General features: G+C 43.2%; 1 protein-coding gene across 4 annotated transcripts in view; it reads left to right on the top strand.

The window, feature by feature from the left end:
- Positions 1-16,564, top strand: part of plpp4 (phospholipid phosphatase 4) — a 54,860-nt gene extending 38,296 nt beyond the window's left edge. For 2 of the 4 annotated variants that reach the window (XM_078932499.1, XM_078932500.1), the window contains exons 3-9: positions 391-499; positions 1,255-1,345; positions 2,811-2,882; positions 7,708-7,771; positions 7,875-7,999; positions 13,506-13,676; positions 14,396-16,564. In XM_078932499.1, the coding sequence (XP_078788625.1) occupies positions 391-499; positions 1,255-1,345; positions 2,811-2,882; positions 7,708-7,771; positions 7,875-7,999; positions 13,506-13,676; positions 14,396-14,604 (841 nt within the window). In that variant the 3' untranslated portion in view covers positions 14,605-16,564. The remainder of the gene's footprint in view (positions 1-390; positions 500-1,254; positions 1,346-2,810; positions 2,883-7,707; positions 7,772-7,874; positions 8,000-13,505; positions 13,677-14,395) is intronic. The other 2 variants (XM_020709792.3, XM_011484758.4) reach the window with 1 other exon arrangement.
- The last annotated feature ends 2,186 nt before the right edge of the window (positions 16,565-18,750 follow it).

Here is an 18,750-nt window from a genome sequence, read left to right as displayed (position 1 = left end):
ACCTCATCATTCCCAACGGTTATTGGCGTGTCTTTCTGCACGCTGCATCCTCAGATTAGTTTGATTTGTAGTCTTTTGATGGTCGGTGCCTGCTGCGCTGTCTGCTGTTGTGACCACCTGCTGCTCCTTAAGTTTTCTCTTCAATTAGGTTTGATTATTTTTCTTTATCCAGCTCCCTTCTGTTTACCCGTCCTGCATGTATGTCCTTTTAGAAAAAAAACATTTCAAGATACAAAGGAAAATATAAAAATATTCACAAAGTGCCAATAAATGCAACTCTCTGCCACAAACACACATCCTCCATAAAGGCTGTTTGTGCCAGGCACTAAGCAATCTGAACCCTAGAAATGCCTGTGAATGTCTGAAAAATGTCTATTTTCTTTGAAACAGGTTCACTGAGTTTCTGGAGCCTTTTGAGAGAGTCATTCAACCAGAGGAGCTTTGGCTTTACAAGAATCCTTTGGTGGAGTCGGACCACATTCCCAAGAGAGTCATGTTCGTAAGTACCTGCTAATAAATTGTGCATGCCAACAATGACCACAACAACTCTTATCCTTTTTTCCTTTTGTGTGCAGCATGTTTTCTAACTGTAGCTCCTCCTGTTAACTATGGATCCCCTTCACTATGTCTGCCACTGTGATGGTTCCTGGATTCTGTTCAGGGAGCCTGCTGGCTTCTTTTCTCAGCCACTGGGCATTGCTGTTATGTCTTTCTCCCACATTGGGGCTAAAAATCGCCTCCAGCTGCGTTAGGTCGTTTACACTTAACCAATTCTTTCATAATTCACTCAAAATTATACCTTTTTTAAGCCTGTAATAAATACACAGGCAATAAAAGCAAAACAAAGATTTAGTTTAGTTTTCTGTCTTTTTGAAATATATGTACTTAAACACTGTAATAGTTGTTCATGTTTCCAAAGTTGCCACAAACACACAACGACTTTGAAATCTTTTTGCCCCAGCTTTTTTCCTCCCCAGTTATTGTTTATAACTGAAGGTCAACGCTCATAAACAAGCATCAGACCTTGGATTATTCATCATTAAAAAAGAAAAAATAGAAAGTTTAAATCACATTTAATGGGCAAGTATTTTTGTGAAAGTTAGGAGATATTTCTGTCAATTCAGCACACATTCCATCATGGATGCAGATCATGTCTGTGACAAAAAAACGGTTTTCTGTTGTGGACACGACTTTTATTGTACATCTGTGATGCAGCAGCAATTCTTGGATCTATTGTTTGTTTTTTCCTGACAGGCCATTTCCTTCCTCACCCCGCTGGCCGTCATATTTGTGGTGAAGATCATTCAGAGGACGGACAAGACTGAGATCAAAGAGGCGTGCTTAGGTGAGAGCAGGATTCCCTCCCAACGTCAGGATGCTGTTCCTTTATGGCAAAAAAAAGTCATTAAAAAAAGAATGGGTTGGCGTCCTTAAATTAGTCTGGAAAATTACATTTTTAATGATTCTCCAAAGAATTTTTTTTTTTTTGTCGTTATCTAAGTTGCTTTTTCGTTTTTTCCTGACATATAATTGGTCACATTAGTTCATTTATTGTGCTCAACAGTTGAGATCATTAACTCTGTGATGGAGCGTTAAAGCCATCATGGTTATTAATCGGAGCCACAGCAGCCATGAGGATTTCCTCGTTTGAACATTTTCTGCTTGTGGTTTGATGATCAAACAGCATGAGGAGGTTTTCCTGACGCTCCGTTTTCTCTGTTTACTGCCTCCCCCTGAGCCCAGAATCCAGCAGAGAGTTGGGCACATCAAAGCAGAAGGAAATCTCAAGTCAAACCCCATTAAAGACACAAACAGAGACAAATGAGGGGGAGACAGAAAGTGCCGTTTCAGGGATGCAAAGACTTTGACAAGGAACAAACCTAAAGCTTCATGTTCTGCTCAGGTTGGGCCTTAGATTTACATGAGTATGAGCTGCAAATCATTTTAGTGGCTCCATGGTTAAAATAAGAGATGATTCTGCTTTTTTAAGACAGGATTGGACAAAATTAGCAATTCTTCTAATCTAGACCATTATTTAACTGATGCAAAGACGTTGGATTTGGACATGCCTTTGTCTGGTTCCGCTGTAATTCTTGGTTCATTCCTCTCTCGTCTTTGTTTCTTTGTTGAACTGAGCTCAGATGAGCCCTCTGCTTCCTTTAAAATAAACTTTTATCATTTCCAGACTCTTGCTGCTTAATGAGATGATTATCTGCTGTAATGAAGTCATTTGAGGATTGGCTTTTCTGCACGACCACACAATGAGAAATGAGATTATCTGCAGTTCATGGTTTTCATTTTGACAGCAAAGTATAAATACTATTATCCATCATGCAAACATGGTCTCATAAGTGATGTGCAAGCATCCTTGCCTGTTGTCCTTATAGTGAAAGTAATCTTAAACCCAGAATTCAACAGGCGGCTTTATTGCTGGAAGTTTAGAGCTTCAGCCTGCAGTTATTAAATGTCCGCTCTGATGTTTTACTTGCATGTCAGCTTTACTCAATTTCATAGAAGCATAATCCTGTTTTTATAAATGAGTTGTAAAACCTCAATAGGGATTGATAGTTCTTTAAACATTGAAATGTTTTCTACACACGGCTGTGCTGTGGAAACTCAGAGGCTCCAACTCACTGCAGTGCTGACCTTTTGGTCGGGAAGACTGATGCAGGTTACATTTATTAGATAAACTGTTGGGGGTTTTCAAGAGTGGCCAATCACAGCACTTTGCTTCAGGGAGGCTGTAAGTCAGGAGGTGAAAAAGTTCTCTGAATGTAGGAGGCTCAGTTCTGCCTTTTACTGTCTGACAGTTCATGTAACCTTTGCAAGGCGTCGAACAGCTGACCTGTTCCAGGCTGGCAGGACGCACGCCACCATGATCCGTGAGGATGGACCCCAGTTTACTTTGATTCTTTTTGGCTCAGATTATGTCACGCTTTCTTTCTGTTCAATCTCAGGGGTGATGGTTTACTTTTTGAATTATTCACAGCTAATTCACTCTTCAGTCAGTCGCTCTTCTCTACACTCAGAGCTTGGATTTTCACATTTTTCATAGCATTTTTTTTTGTCAAAGAACTTTTTCCTCAAGTTTCTGCCAAGCATCTCCTCTGCATGTACGCCCTCAGCATATGCATCCTTAACAGTCAACCGAGAGGAAAAATTCACTTTTGTTAATGCACTTCATAATTCAGTAGGAAGATATGTGTTAGTGAATTGCACAGTATTTGTAAATGGAATAAAAAGAATTCTGGCCATTTTTAAATGTATTTTTTAAAAACGCACAAGAAATAATCCCTTCAAAAATAATTAACATATTTTCTATCTGTTTTTTATTCACAAATGCTGTAAAATTATATACACTTTTTATTTTCAAAAGTACGGAGCCCGGGATCTGACATGGGTGAAATAAATAAATAAATAAAATAATACATTTTCAATCCCATGGAATAAATATCCTGTTGTCTTTGAACGCACCACAGGTACAGGGACAATTTGATTGGTCAGATGCATTATGGGATATGTGTGATGCATGATGGGATACGTAGCATGTAGCCTTCGGATGTTTAGTGACTGCTAACGAGGATGTTAATAAAAGACAAGTCCTGAATATTATTATTCTTATTTGACCCTAAACTACAATATCCCATAACGCACCTGGCTGCCCGTCTACCGGCCAGCTATGTCCGGAGAATCGCTGCGGTATGGGAAGGCAGCAAGCTTGGGCATCCTAAATATTATGACATTTTTCTTATTTTCATGATCCAGACAATAATAAATCGATCATTCTTGTTTTTATTTTTCCCTCTTGAACGAATGTGGGTCACAGAAACACGGAAGTAGCAGCTTTTGCAGCTGGATGGAGACCAAACCGGGATGTGAATGAACGCAGACATGATTACCGATGCTTTGTGCTTTCTTAAATAAATACATTTGATCTCTAAACATCTTCTGTGTCTTCCATGCAATATAATGAGATGAACACAGACAGAAATGTGAAAGTCTCTGCTGTAAATCCAAGTATCGCTAACAGCCGTGCTTATGAATGACTAATCACGTGAATAATTATTTTGAGGGAAGGGAATATTATTTTGTGGCAACGGAATATTTATTGTTTTACCCTTGTCAGTTCCCGGGCTCCGTACAAAAGTACGATTTTTAGGCATAAATGTTTTCACCAAGGTAAAGGGTTTCCTTGAGCACTATTCTCAGTCACGTGCACTCTGCCATACATTGGGGATATAAAGAGCCACTCTGATGAAAATGGTGGTTTAGGTGTTTTTAACATGTTCTTGTGGCATTTTTCTGATGATTACGGACATGCATGAAGAAAAAGATCCTATTTGTGACGTAGAAAAGCTCCCTGCTCCACGATGGGAAGTGGGGGCGGGGTTTCTGTGCACCAGTGGCTACCCTCACAACTCAGAGGTGAATTTCTAATGAACTCCTGCTGCTCTGCAGAAACTATGTCCTAGAAAACAACAGTTTTTTTACATTTTGGCTAAAAACAGCAGCATCATCATCACTAAAGACCACCGGGAACACTGTGAAAACAGATCAGAAGATGATCAGAGTGGGACTTAAAGTCTTTTTCAGAGACATTTCAAATAAAACAATGTCGTATTTAAACATTAGAATAAATGCATGTACAGCACATCCTAAAATAAGTAGGTTCAATTAGTTATATGAGGGGCACGCTACGGTTACACAGGGTGACCTCAGACTCAATGTAAACAGATTAAATTAAGAGAAAAAAAAGGTTCCTATGGAGGTAAAACCAAAAAAAAGGCCACCATTTTGGCCAAAGTTTTTTTTTTCTTCATGAATTTATCACATGCAGCTCTGACCAGGTTGGCAGGGGCAAAAGGGTAACTGCCACAGCCAACGGTGGCGGGTCAAAGACTGTTGTCCTGATATAAAGAGACACCTTAACCCTCAAGTCAGGGCTGGTATGATTTGATCTGTTTGATCTGCTTTATTTTTTACCCATTTTCCCCTTACCCCTTGTGCTGTCTTGTGGGGTCCAGATGACCCCCACCCTTACATCGACGTGTTATCCCTAAAGGTGGAGAGGATTTCATGTAATCCATGGACACCAGTGAAGATCACAAATCATTGAAGAAAAAAGGTTCAGAGCACTGTCTAGTGGGTCTAGATGACCCAACTCCCAATATCATCTGGACCCCACAAGACAGCACAAGGGCTACAGCAGTAGGAAATACACCATAGCTGTCCAGTTCATCTTATTACTTTGACTTTTATCCGTTCATTTTCTCCGTGCATCTCCATAGAAAGCCTCCATAACTGTGCCTCCTCACCTGCAGCTCCACCAACACAACATGCATCCTCTGTCAGTCCTCATAATCTTTAAATGAACCAATCAAATTAAGGGAGATCAAGTTGATTTCCTGCTTTGAAAATGGTGAGTTTAAAAACGCTGCAGGTCTAGTTGTAATCTAAGTGTAGCACTATTAAGAAAAATAAATCCAACAACAGTGAAATTGGACTTCCACCCCACCTTTTGGTAATTACCAGCTTAGACGCATTACGGGCTGTTAGTAGCTGCATGTTTGGATTTTTAACTGGGCAATTAACCCGTGAGAGAAGACCCTACCTCCACTATTAAAACTGATGAGGATGGCAGGTTAATGAGGATGAATTACTGTAATTTTACAAAGACGCAGTGTAGCAGCCTTCCTCATATCAGCCAGCTCACCTTTGCAGAATGAAGTCATTTTGGTGGGAAATGTCTGAGGAGCTCAGTGGGTAGAGAAACTTTGGCAGAGGATCTCTAGTGCCGTAGCGGCAGGAGGACTGCTTTAAGTCAAAGGAGGCTCTGAAGCAATCTATGCCTCTGTTAAAGATCGGTAATGGGAAAAACAGGAGGACTGCAGCTGCTCTGCGGGTAGATGTTCCACTTTGACTGAACACTCTTTCAATTAGCTATAAAGGAACCCGCTGGGAGTCATGATCAGGAAGAATGCATGCCCTCCTAATTTAATCTCTGCAGTTGGCATTGAGTCGGAGGTCAGCCGGTGTCACGGCAGAGAAAACGCATTCCCTCGCATGGCTTTGAAAATGAGCTCATGTGTGGGTTAGCTGCAGTCATTTCAGGTTAATTGTGATCTGTTGACCACTTCCACTACACTTCATCACATCCACATCATTTCTCATGCAGGCCAGGCAGAGGCTGACTAATGCACATTGATGCACTCATTTGGTTTGCTAGCTGAAGGCTGCAGTGCCTTTGACCAGCCTGGAGAGCCCCAGGCTTTGTTTTATAGTGTTGGTGTCAGCGTAGAGTACTGATTGGGAGCATCGGGTTGATCGCCTACGTAGAGCCGGAGTGGATCATCAAATTCCTGTGAGAGACCGTGTTCGGTATTAGAAACACCAATAGAGGGGAAAAAACAGCTAATTTGAGGAGGTTATGATTTTAAGCTTCACAACATTTATACTAGACCTGCTGGAAAGACAAATGTTACATCCAAGAGTGAGATTCTGACACTAAGATAAGCGGAAGATCTCTGCCAGCATATCCATCTTCCCGGGCCCGTAGGTGCAGGTGTGCATACTTTGTTAGGGTGGGAGTGGGAAGGAGCAGGCGGATGCGCACAACCAGGGGAAGAGGGTTCCCAACCATTTCATTTTGTGGTTGCCTGGGGGTGACGGATAGGTCCATGTAATTCTTAGAAGAAAAATGACATGTTTTGACGTTCTTGGCTACAAGGCTTTTTAGTTAGCCACGCCCACATTCCTAATATGTTCATTCAGATGTCGTATTGTTTTGTTCAGCTTGAGCCATGGATTCATCTATTTCATGTTTGCAAGATTCTGATAAAAAGACGTGCAAGTGACCACTTTTGTGAGCTCGCCACGCTAACACCATTGAAAACTTCCAACTCCGACATTTTTTGCCAAGTAGCTTCCCAAAGATGCTTGAGGAGTTGGGAGGGGGTAGATCCAAATCCCTAGGAGGGGCCTAAATGTGTAGAAATGTGTAGCTGGTACTAAAAGTGTTCCCTTCCTTCCATCAATAAAACTTTGGCTGTAGACTTCAGCTGGCAGCGTGTGTGGACGTTTTGTGAAGACCGCCTTGTCAGTGGATTTTGACATGTGTTTTTGGCCCCGTCCTATGATGTCATCATTTTTGGTGAGTTTTTAAGTTTGTGGCGATGGTGACATTTTTGCTCAAAAGTGCAGAAAGACAGAATAATAATAAAAACAGTCTGGTTCCAGTCGGGTATTGCTGCGGGACGTAAACAGGGAGCCGCTCTCCTAAAATAATCAAAGGTTTAATGCGTGTTCCTGAAAACAACCATAAAGAAAATGGAAATCTGTGTTTTTTCCTCTTTAAAGGTTTAAAACACTTTTTTTTTTACTGCTGGATATTTGGGATGTTTGTCACCTTGTTTCCACAAGCAACCTCCCTTTGGTGCTCATGAAACTCGACCCGAGCTGAACCTTCTTCCTGCTGCTCTTGTGAGAAATGATGAGCGGATGTTCCACATGGAAATCCTCTCAGGAATTATTCACATAATCCCTTCAATCTTCTAGATTTTTCTTTAATAGGAATAGAAAATTAAGATCCCTGCTGCAATGTTTACCTCCAAAAGGTTCGTCTGACGCCATCCTTTTTGTTTTCTTATGCTGTAAATGTCATCAAAATCGGATTCATCTGGAATATTCTATCTCTCTTCTCTTCTCCAGCTGTGTCTCTGGCTCTCGCCCTAAACGGAGTCTTTACAAATACTATCAAGCTGATTGTTGGAAGGTAAACGAACTTAAACATTTTTACCAAACGCAGGACTTTTGGTTGAGAGCTAACTTGTTTTTGGAGACAAATCAGTTTTCCGATCATTCGTTTTCCTTTCCAGACCCAGACCAGATTACCTGCAGCGCTGTTTTCCAGACGGACAGTTGAATCCAAAGATGCTGTGCACCGGCGAGCCGGAGTTGGTCTCTGAAGGACGGAAGAGCTTTCCCAGCAGCCATTCCTCCTGTGAGCATCCTGGAGCAGACACAAACGCACGGCCAGAGAAACCAAAACCTTCACACCAACACATGAAAACTGCAGAAAGACTGTTTGATCTTTCTGCTTCAGGCTACATTTTACGAAGATGAAATGTCTGAATGCAGGCCCACTGGAGTCTCTTTAATTATGGGATCTCTTCTGAATGTCCCAAGGGGGGCTGATAGGACAAAATCCTGAGAATGAAATGTGGGATGACTTCAACACACCAGCTGCTGGAGCTTGTTCTGACTTCCTGCTGCACCGTGTGATGCACACCAGTGAGAACTTGCTTCACAGGCTGCTTCCACCTCAGCTGCACCTTAAATAATTCAGGCTCCTCTGTTGTCCAGCAGATGACTTCAGGCTGAGAAGGATGGGCTGTTTCATGAGGAGTATACACATGTATGATGGATGAGACGTGTCAGCTAAAACCAACCGCGTCCTGCTGCCCCCCAAAACAGAAAAGATCTGTTTTGAAAGTTTCATCCGGTTGTTTGCTTGTGTTCCTATTTCCCACTGGATTCTCAGGCAGCTATAATAGATCATTTAGCAGAGCTCCTGATAAAGTACTGCGGAGAAATGTAATCATGGGGACGGTTGGACCCTGTTGAAGCTCTTGATTGCTGAAGGTTAATATGCTTGTAAATCTGCTGCTGTGCTGTGAGGATGAAGGCTTGGAGCTGCTCAACAAGTCTGCAAATATAAGGAGGGGACCTGTTTCAAAAACGTGACAAGAAACTTCAGGATGTGAGGTGTCTTTGAAAGGAAAAAGAAAAGGCAGCAGAAGCTGTCATTTCATGCTCTTGTCTGATGTTTCAGCACACCTGCTTTAGCTGTGAGATGCTTTGATGTGTGGACGGTGTCCCATTAGAGAGGGATGATGCTCTGTAATCCACTCGGATTACATTCGCCTCTGTGTGACACGTCTAATGGCTTCATGTTGTTCCGTTGTCAGAAAATGACAGCAGCGCATCAGGAACGCAGGAGAACCCAAACGTAGCGTATTTAGAAAACAGGAAATCTCAGGAGCGATTGTGACCAGGACTGACAGCCGTATGTGCCTTAAGTGAGAAATCTGCATGTTGAAAAATTAACCAAAGAACAACACTTCCTCCATCTCCACCATTTTTTAAGTTTATCATGCAGTGATGATTGTGATGCAGCTCATTCTTTCTGTGATTACATTTACTTTCTCACCTCGGAGCAAACTTGCAAACAAGGAAGAATTGAAGGAGACAGGTGTGAGACAGAGGAGAAACCAGCAGGTAATCAGCAACTCCCCTGAACCCACAACTCAAACCGAAGCAGCAGTAAAGCCAGCAGCGCCTCCAACAATGGCCGTTACTGTCAGCATCTCATTACATTCATCACTAACATAAACATACAGAAAATATATGCATCTTTTGTGGTTTGAAGATTTTTTATGGTTGTGGGAGTAAACCTCACACCAGCTGGATGTCCCTTTAGGGGTCACCGATGATCCACACAGGTGGTTTGGCAGAGAGTTTCACGCCGGATGCCCTTCCCGACACGGCGCTGTATTTCATGCCGCTATAACGAGGCGAATCCAAAGAAGCCGGTTGGTGGAGACTAGACAAAACCACACCCCAACACCAGAACGTACGGAGTAAAGGACACCCCACCACCCCAGAGAACAGAAGGTTGACTGGCCATCTCTATGGTTCTTTAGGAACAGCACCTTCACATTTTCTCTAGAAACTTCAGTGATGAAGAACTCAGGCCGTTCCTCTCATTAGTCACATCTGCGTCTTCTTGGGTAGATTCAGTTCAAGAGGTGTTTAAGATCCATTCTGAAGATGTTTCTACCCTCTAAAGTCCTCTGGCCTTTCAGGGACTCCTTCCTCCTCCTGAGAGCCTCACTCCAGCTCCATAGGCACTCCTCTCTGAATGACCCATTAGCAAAGGCCAGAGTTAGATGATCTTCATTGAACTTCTAATGGTAAGTGGATAAATATATCTAACCTCTGAGGGTTCAGTCTGAGCCAGTGTGTTCCTTGAGAGATCTCCACGTCTACTTCTGACTGAGCATCTCTGCTGTTGCTTACAGGCACAAAGACAAGCAAAAAAAACGTCCTGCAAACACGACTCATGTGTGTCCCACTAAAGCTTAACAACAGGTCAACGCAGCGACAGACGCAGAAGACACTCCAGGAAAGTCTGACTATCTGCCTCCATTCTAAGGCTGACATCCTCTGTCAGCAGGATGAGTTTACGGCTCATGGAGAATTCATTCTGTCTCCCCAACTCCATTATGGAATTGGCCTGGGGAGGGAGATGGTTAGAGTTAAGAAACTAGCAGACGATGAGTTTGACAGACCACTGTGGGTTACCTGCCCAAACCTGGGTTTCCTGGTCATCTCCACCATGCGCCATCTTACAGTCTAAAGGGCGGCAAATAACCCCCCCCCCCCCCCCCCCCCCCCCACACACACACACACATTCTCTGTTAAAGCTAAAAAGGCCTGGTTTAGAAGTTTACTCTAGAGGCCGTCCTAACTGTTTTTCTTTGTCTGTGTGTTTGGGTGGGGTGGGGGTGGGGGCTTTTACAGTTCGTTTCGTTCCAATGCTCACCCATGATCATGAGCTCTGGGTCCCGGCCTAAAGAATGAGGTCCCCAACACAAGGGGATGATGTGAGCTGGAATCTAAATCAACACTGAGAGTGTAAACAGAGAGCTCTCAGCAACACTAACAAAGTCTCTGCCGCTCTGCTAGAATAGGACAGTTTAAAAATCGGCGTAATCATAATAAAAGACCACTGGGATGTTTAACGACATCAGAAGATGATTGGATTGGGACTTTAATGATCAGCAGTGGTTTAAAGACAATGCAGAGCTCAAGGATTTGATTATTTTACAAGTTGAAGTCAGCCTCATTTTCTGTGCTGTGGGCGTCCCTCTCCGGTGGGGCCCTGCGTTGGGCTCTTCCGGCGCGGCGGGGGGCTGCTTTCCTGGCTGGGCTGGGGCGGCGCTCTCTTTCCCTCCGCGCCTCCCTGCTCTCTGGCTCTGGGGGCCTCGCGGCGGTCCTGCTGGCCCTGGCCTGGGTGGCGGTCTTGGTCACCCGGGGGGCGGTTGTTCCCTGCCTGTTCCCGTGTGGCGTTGGGGGAATTCCGGCTGCCGCTGCTGCTGCGGCGGGGGTGTGGGTGTGGGGGTGGCTGGGCGCTCCTCCTCCTTCTTTTCACATTCCACCATCCATTTTAGAAGAACATAAACACTCACCTGAGCACAGGTGTTACCTCACCTTTGCACTAACAGTTTGCATGATTGAATGAATGAAAGATTTCACACTAGTTGGTTTAAAGGCATAGGTATGCGTTCGTGAACACTATCTGTTTTGTGTGCATGTTGACATGTGGACATTTTTGCGGCTAGCAGGTGTGTTGATAATATTTGAGTGTGTGTGAACAGGCCCCGCCCTTTTTGTACTACATTTGAACCGTACCGTAACGATAAACAACCAGTAAACCTGTCTGCTCTATGCTGCTTCATGGTCTTACCCCCCTTCCCCTCCTATTATCACCCTCCTACCCCCCCCTCTCTCTAACGTCCCTCTCTCTTCTTCCCCTCTTTCCTTTTCCGTCAAAAAAAAAAATAAAAAAATAAAATAAAAATGTAAGACCACTGGGATGTTTAACGACATCAGAAGATGATTGGATTGGGACTTTAATGATCAGCAGTGGTTTAAAGACAGTGCAGAGCTCAAGGATTTGATTATTTTACAAGTTGAAGTCAGCCTCATTTTCTGTGTTTGCTGTAGATCTGGAAGCTTCCTTTGCTTGACTGAGTGTCACCATGAAAGATGTGTCTGCAGTCTTCCTCCTCAGGCTTCACTCTTCATCCTTTGTGTTTTTGCCAGCTCATCATTTCAGGAGGAGGTGGGCATCTGAAATGTGCTGCTCGGGCTGCTGCCGTTAGACTAATATCCTCGGCTTTCACAGCTCCACTGTACCCCCACATATTCAGTGATGAGACCCCCAGTGTTTTCCTCACATTTCCCAGCAGATGTTAAGTTTAGGGGCCAGCAGCTCACAAACGGTTTAGTAGAAAAAAAGCTTTATTTTTCAGTTGGAACTTCAGGCATGACTGGACCAATTAAAGTTGAAGCAGCAATGTCATCTATCATTTTAATTTTTGTTTTTTCTTCTAAAAATCCGTTTTTTTTTCTTCAACAACATCAACCTGAATAAAATCTGGCATTTTTCTGTCCTGCCGCCGTCCTGGACTGAAGAACCAGCCTGTTCACACAAACGCAAACCCTCACCAACATTTGCACGCCGAGTGTCCGGTAACAATGGGAGACACCAAAAATACTTTTTTAAATCCACTAACAAAACGAAAACACACATATCAGGATATCCAAAGGAATCTTCCAACGTATTATGGGATGGCTACAGGACCTACGGCTTGGCAGCTATCTTTGTGGCAAAGAGTGAAATGTGGTGATTTTGAAATTTTCCCACAATCTGTGAAAAGGAAACTTTGGTTCCAGTGATCTCTGTGAAATTTCACACACACACCACCCTCTTAAGTCTACATGCACAACCAAAGTCTTGCTGACCTTTGACCTCACGTAGAAGCCTCCATCGTGAACTAACTCTTTAGTATGTTTTACAATTTCAAACTCCTAGTGAGGTTGATCTATTGCCTTCCAACTCCGTGAGCATCTTTGGGAAGCTAATTGGGGAAAAACGCTGGAATTAGTTTGACGTGAAAATTATGTAAAATACGAAATCAAAGCTAAAACGTTCCCAGGCTCTTCTGGCTGAAGCTTTAGTGTTCATCTTCAGTCAGTGATCCCCCGACTTTCCAGATGTACAACATAATGTCATTCACAGCCAGAGCTGTTCCCAGAATGCAATGCAAACAAGGATCCATTAGCATTTATGAAGACAGCATCACATGGTGTTCAATTTAGCTCTTTGTATTTTATTTCCAATAATTCAAACGTTGGCTGCAAGCAGACCTTCATCAAGAGTCTTCTGGAGTGAGCAGCTGCAAATCTGTCACAATGATCCTGGCGACGCTGCTTTTCCTTTGTCTCAAGTGCTGCTCTCTGATTCTGCAGAAGCTGCAGCTGCTGATGGATTCACGCCGTCTGCAGGAAAAGAGCAAATCTCATCTGGAGGCTCGGAAGCTGAGCTCACATCTCGTCAGCGCCAGAGCCGGCAGAAGGAAACGCAGTCTCCACAGTTTCATCTCATTGTTCTTTGAAACGCAACATCTTTAATGCATTTCAATTCATTCAGATTGACTTTGGGGATCTGAGCTCCAAAACCAGAGAAGACGTGTTTAGATCTGATAATCCGACAGCTTTATCTCCATGTTTAGTGTGGTTTGTTTTACAGAGCGCCGCATTACCCTGCCGACCACCTGGATGTGTCATGATTCTTCATTTTAATGTGGATTTGACAGGCAGAGCAGCGAGATGAACTCTAAATCTTTGAACCTTCTCCCCGTTTTTCTTCTGTCTGTCAGTTGCGTTCTCTGGCCTCGGCTTCACTTCCTTCTACCTGGCGGGAAAGCTGCAGTGTTTCACGGATCAGGGTCGAGGTCGCAGCTGGCGTCTCTGCGCCGCGGTGCTGCCTCTGTACAGCGCCATGATGATCGCGCTGTCCCGTACCTGCGACTACAAACACCACTGGCAAGGTCAGTGTCTCAGAGTCATCAAGACGTTTTTCCCGCTGCTGTAACACCTCCTCCTATGGAGGAGGAGTCAAATAATTACTGTGTTTAGAATACATGAGGATATGTTTAAATTAATGTCATTAATGTCAGCCATTAATTTAGTTTTCTACAAATACATAGAGCAAGTAGACTGTAAGTAAGCAGCAATAGTGCATCCATTTAACATCAATTTACTTCCAGTGTAAACACAAGCTGGAAACTCCCATCAGCCCATCTGCTTCACCGCTTTGTGGATATTCATTTTTCTCACCTTGACGTTAAAGACATGAAAAGACCCAAACACTGAATCCAGGCACAGCTGTTACATTTAACTGATGGGTCTCGGTACATACGTCTGTGGACTTTTCCAAATTGATTCCAGAATTTCACTTTTCAACCAGAAACCAGCAGTTTGTGGTTCAGTTTGAGCTTCGTTCAGCGTCTTTGTCTTCCAGCTCAGTGTGAGGTTTCACGATGCAGCGTTTGTTAAAAGTCGCTTCTCAGCTTTTGACAGACTGCCTGTCCTGAGGCATGAAAATAAAGGGGCTTGCTTCGCTTCCTCACTTCTGCAGGTTCTGGCTCACCATGATGGATGTTCCCAAACGCTAACAGCAACACTTAATTAGCTGTTCTCCCTCTAAGGCTGGAGATGTTGTTTAACATGCGTTCGCTCCTTCAAATGTGTTGTCGTGGCTTTGCAGACGCCTTTGTGGGAGGAGTCATCGGGTTGCTGTTTGCGTACATCTGCTACCGCCAGCACTACCCGCCTTTTCTGCACTCGGACTGCCACCTGCCTTACGCCAGCTTGGTGGGCCCCCCCAGCACAGCCTCCCAGCCTCAGGACGACCCGCAGCCCACCGACAACGCCACCACCCTCCCTCTAGAAGGCTTGACTGAAGGGCCAGTATGACTGGTGGCCACAGCTGAGACGTCCGCCGACCCTCTCAAGTGCCCGAGTCGTCCTCCTGTGTCATAGTGACTTTACGTTCTACTGAACCCCCCCGTCATACATTTACATTCTCTGGTTCTGCCCGGGTCAGTCAACACTGTTTGGTTTTCCTCCATAGCTGCCATTAAAATGTATTTTTAGATAGGAAAGATGAGAAAAGCTTTAATGAGCGCCGTGGCTGTCACGCCGCTTGATTGGAACACAGTGGTTGTGGGCGTGTATTAGTGGAGCCAGAGAGGTTCTATAGGATGGAACCATGAACATCAGCAAGGAACGGCAGACATGACATCACAGCATTTAGATGCATTTTCACAAACAAAAAAAAGGCTTTTGTCTAAAATTCAAGGACTTGCCGGACCAACTCCACATTTATGCCTCCTGCGCTTTTCATCAGTTTCTGTTGCCCATAGCAACCAAACAATAAACACAAAGCGAAGACATTCCTGGAGAAGCTAAAACAATATTCAATATTCTGGTTCTCTCTGCTCTCCTGGGCCAGCAGCCCTGAAATTCTGCGCCGCTTCATTTCTCCTCCTCTGCTCGCCACATCTTCCCTCACAGGCGCTGAACACATGTTCCACCACGCTGGACAGAGAAACTCATTCTCAACCACTGCAATCAATTACCGGCAGGTGAGCTGGCAGAGCGGCGTCCTGACCGGCTCAAACCGGGAACTGATCTGGCATTAATCCTCATTAAGTTTGGCCAGCACTGCTGCTATGAGGGTGTTACGGCGGTATGAGGCGTCCTGGGAGCTGACCAAACATGGAGGAGAGCCGTTAGTGTCCTGACGCCCCACAAACAGACAATCTAGCACTAAGCAGAAGACAGACTGCCACCTCGGACTTTAATTTAATGTATTTTTCATGAATTTACCTCCATTATTTATGACAGGAACTGCTGTTTGAGACAAAGCAGGCACCAAAGACATTCATCCTCTCTTTTAATTGATTTTGCACTTTTATATCACACAGCGAGATCATTGGCACTTTGTCCTCCACATACCGATTGCAGCATTTGTAAATGTGATTCAAAGTACTGTCTTTGTTGCCTGGGTTTGTGTTGCCATGGATGTAATATTCACTGGAAGACATCCTCCCAGTTGAACTCCCCAACCTCCCAGGAAGGTTACAGCTCAGAATCTTTATATCCATCGTCTGCATTAGGCTGTGTGCGTGTGTGTGTGTGTGTGTGTGTGTGTGTGCGTGGCTAACACAGCCCTTTTCGCACTGATGCAATACAAAAAGAAAATTTACAAAGAAAACCCTTCGCAGGGTAAACGGTGCTCCTCTCTGTGTATCGGGTTCTGAGGAAAAACCCGACTGACTCTAGAATTTGACTTTAACTGAAGAACAATCTTTTTGTGGTTCCAACATCAACCTGAAATCTGTGAATGTGGGATTGTGGAACCTTGAGGCAGAAGAAAATGATTGTAAGATGTGTATTTAATTGTGTTCTATTGCATTTGCTGAGCTGGAAGTGTGTACTTTGTCAGTTCGTGCTCTCATGTGGTGCCGCGTACATTGATGCAAACGTTTTCCACAGATAATTCTACTTGTTATGCTTGAAAATTTTCACTGAAGAGGTCAAGCTTGGTGCGATGTATACTTTTGTAGCAGTGTGCACAGTTTTAGTGGACGTGAAAAAAACTCTTTTTCTACCAAACAAACGTAGAAAAACCTCATCTTACATTAAACATGCCTCCAAGGCTGAGAGGGTAAAAGAAACTCAAACCTGTAAAAGAACAAAGAAATAGCCGTCTGTCGTTATTGTGAAGAGAAATTAGGTGTTTTTCTGTCCGTGGCATGCCGCTTTCATTTGTGAGAAAAAACTTTTCTATGACTAAGCATGCCAGGCCTTGAAAACTGAGTTGTGTTTTGCTGTTTGTATAACTGGAATGTAATAAAGAACTGCAACAGTGTGAGCTTTGTCTGAGTAAAACACAGTCTTCCCTATGATTGCTGAAGACTTTTCCCCTGTAACATGCGGATGAACTGTTAGATGCATCACCATGGAGCTTCTTGTCAGTTCGTTCTTCAGTAGACTTCTGCAGTCTCTGAGAGCTGAGGAGTTTCTCACAAAGACCTGGGTTCTTGCCTGCTGTTGAAAGGATCAGCTGGACCTTTTTTTTCTTCCTGCAGCTTCTCAACCATGACAGCTCAGACACTGGGAAGACATTTCCATGGAAAGGTGCAGCACCAGAGTGGAGGTGTGATCTCCATCCTCCTTTCAGCCTCTTTCTGTAGAGTTTCTTCAGTTTTCTGCCTCTAAACATAGCTTTTGGATGGGGATGAGGAGTAATTGGATTCAGATTCTTTGTCATTCATGCAGAGCATCAAAGATGCACCGCTGAACCAAGTTACCACAACAACACAGCATCCAATCCTCATCAGTAATAGGACATGGAAAGGTCTAAAGCGGTCAGTGAAAACTAAAAACAGCATCTGCAAGACAGAGGTGGATGAACAGGAGAATTTGGAACCTGCAGGTTTTTGTAGGAGTTCAGAAGTTTGACGGCAGTAAGGAAGAGGCTGTCATGCTATTAACTCTAAAGTCTGTTCAAGTGGATGATGGACAGAAAACGTAGAATCGTTCATATTAGAACTGATTAAGTCTAAAACCGTTTTCTGTCTGGGGGACATTTGAAATTACTGTACAGGGATCAGCAAAACTGAAGTCTGAAGAGTCATTTCAGTTTATAAAGCCCCCGTTCACGTCTGTATGGAGCCCCGAATTGGTCATAATTAAAAAAAACTCATTATGAAATAAGTCATTCTGAAAAAACAGAATTTTATTGATTTTAAAGTCTGAGTTTCTAAAAAAAATTGCCATAGAATTATAATAATATTCAACATGATTAAAAAGGAATATTTTAAAATACTGTTTTAAAATACTGAACAGGTTTTTACAGCAAATTGAAATGTATTTAATGTTATAATGGCTAATTTAAAATCTGTGTGCAGGTTTTTCACAATTACATGATCTGTTTAAATATTTATGAGAGATTATTGGGTGAGTGATTGCACAAGGTCATATTTATTTTTTTAATTATGAACAATTTGGGGCTCCATACATCTGAGGATGTCTCAAAGTGCAAGAAATGTCAAAAAAGCTCTTATTAATTAGAATAGTTATAATCCAGTTTAGTCCAGACTTTTCCAGACAAGTCAGATTATCCGAAATAAACACTGATATTCTATAGATGAGCATCTGATGAATTTGGTGTAATAAAGTAGTGACGGAGCAAAAGAGAACAATAGTGGAGAGGAAAACCTGCTCTGAGGACAGAAACCTCCAGCAGAATCTGTGAGGGTGACCGCCTGCAGTGACGGGGGTCTGAGAGGAAACAAACATCATCTACCGGAGGAGTTCGAGACGCAAAGGACACAGGAAAGGTCTACAGTCAGGATGGAGTGGAAAAACGCCCACTGCATCCTAAAACTGCTACCGTGTATTATTTCAGGAGGTCATGCTGAAGTAAAGGAAGTGGGATATGTGTGAACATCTTCGACCGTAACCTTTCCCTACACCTTCTCCTTTGGTGGCGGTTTAACGTCTGTTCAAATCCTTGAAACGACATTCAGCTGTCAAAGCATTTAGCAGCAGAACTGAGATCAGAAATGATCCAAAAAGAAGGTTCTGCTGTTAAAAATGCAGCTTTGACTTTGGAATCCAGCGTGATGTCAAATATGACATATTTACAACAGTTGATGGCAGATTATAGACCATTTTCAGAGTAAAAGTTAAGCATTTGTTCTTCATGAACGAGGCTTACACTGTAAAAAAAATGCTGTAAAAAATGCTGAAAAATACTGGCAGCTGTTGTTGCCAGAATAAACATGTAAAAAATGCATCAATTATGTATATATAATATATGTAATATGACTTAATTTAATGTTAATTTTGTAAACTTGCTTGTCCATCCTGTAAATGTAACCATCAAAGTTTATATGCTCTGTTATTCACTGAAAATGAAACGATCTTTCAAACTTTTCCCTGATGTCTCTAACGCTCACACCAACTCTGCATCATTGTTTGGAGTTTATTGAGACCAGATTTTCTCCATTAAACCAACTCAAAGGAAAAACAAACCGGTCTCAGTAAAAA

This window comes from Oryzias latipes, chromosome 15, assembly GCF_053564925.1.
Source record: "Oryzias latipes strain Hd-rR chromosome 15, Olatipes_Hd-rR_3.1".
Classification (NCBI taxonomy): domain Eukaryota; kingdom Metazoa; phylum Chordata; class Actinopteri; order Beloniformes; family Adrianichthyidae; genus Oryzias; species Oryzias latipes.
The sequence above is the reverse complement of the archived record's forward strand: the minus strand, read 5'-3'. Positions and strand labels throughout refer to the sequence as shown.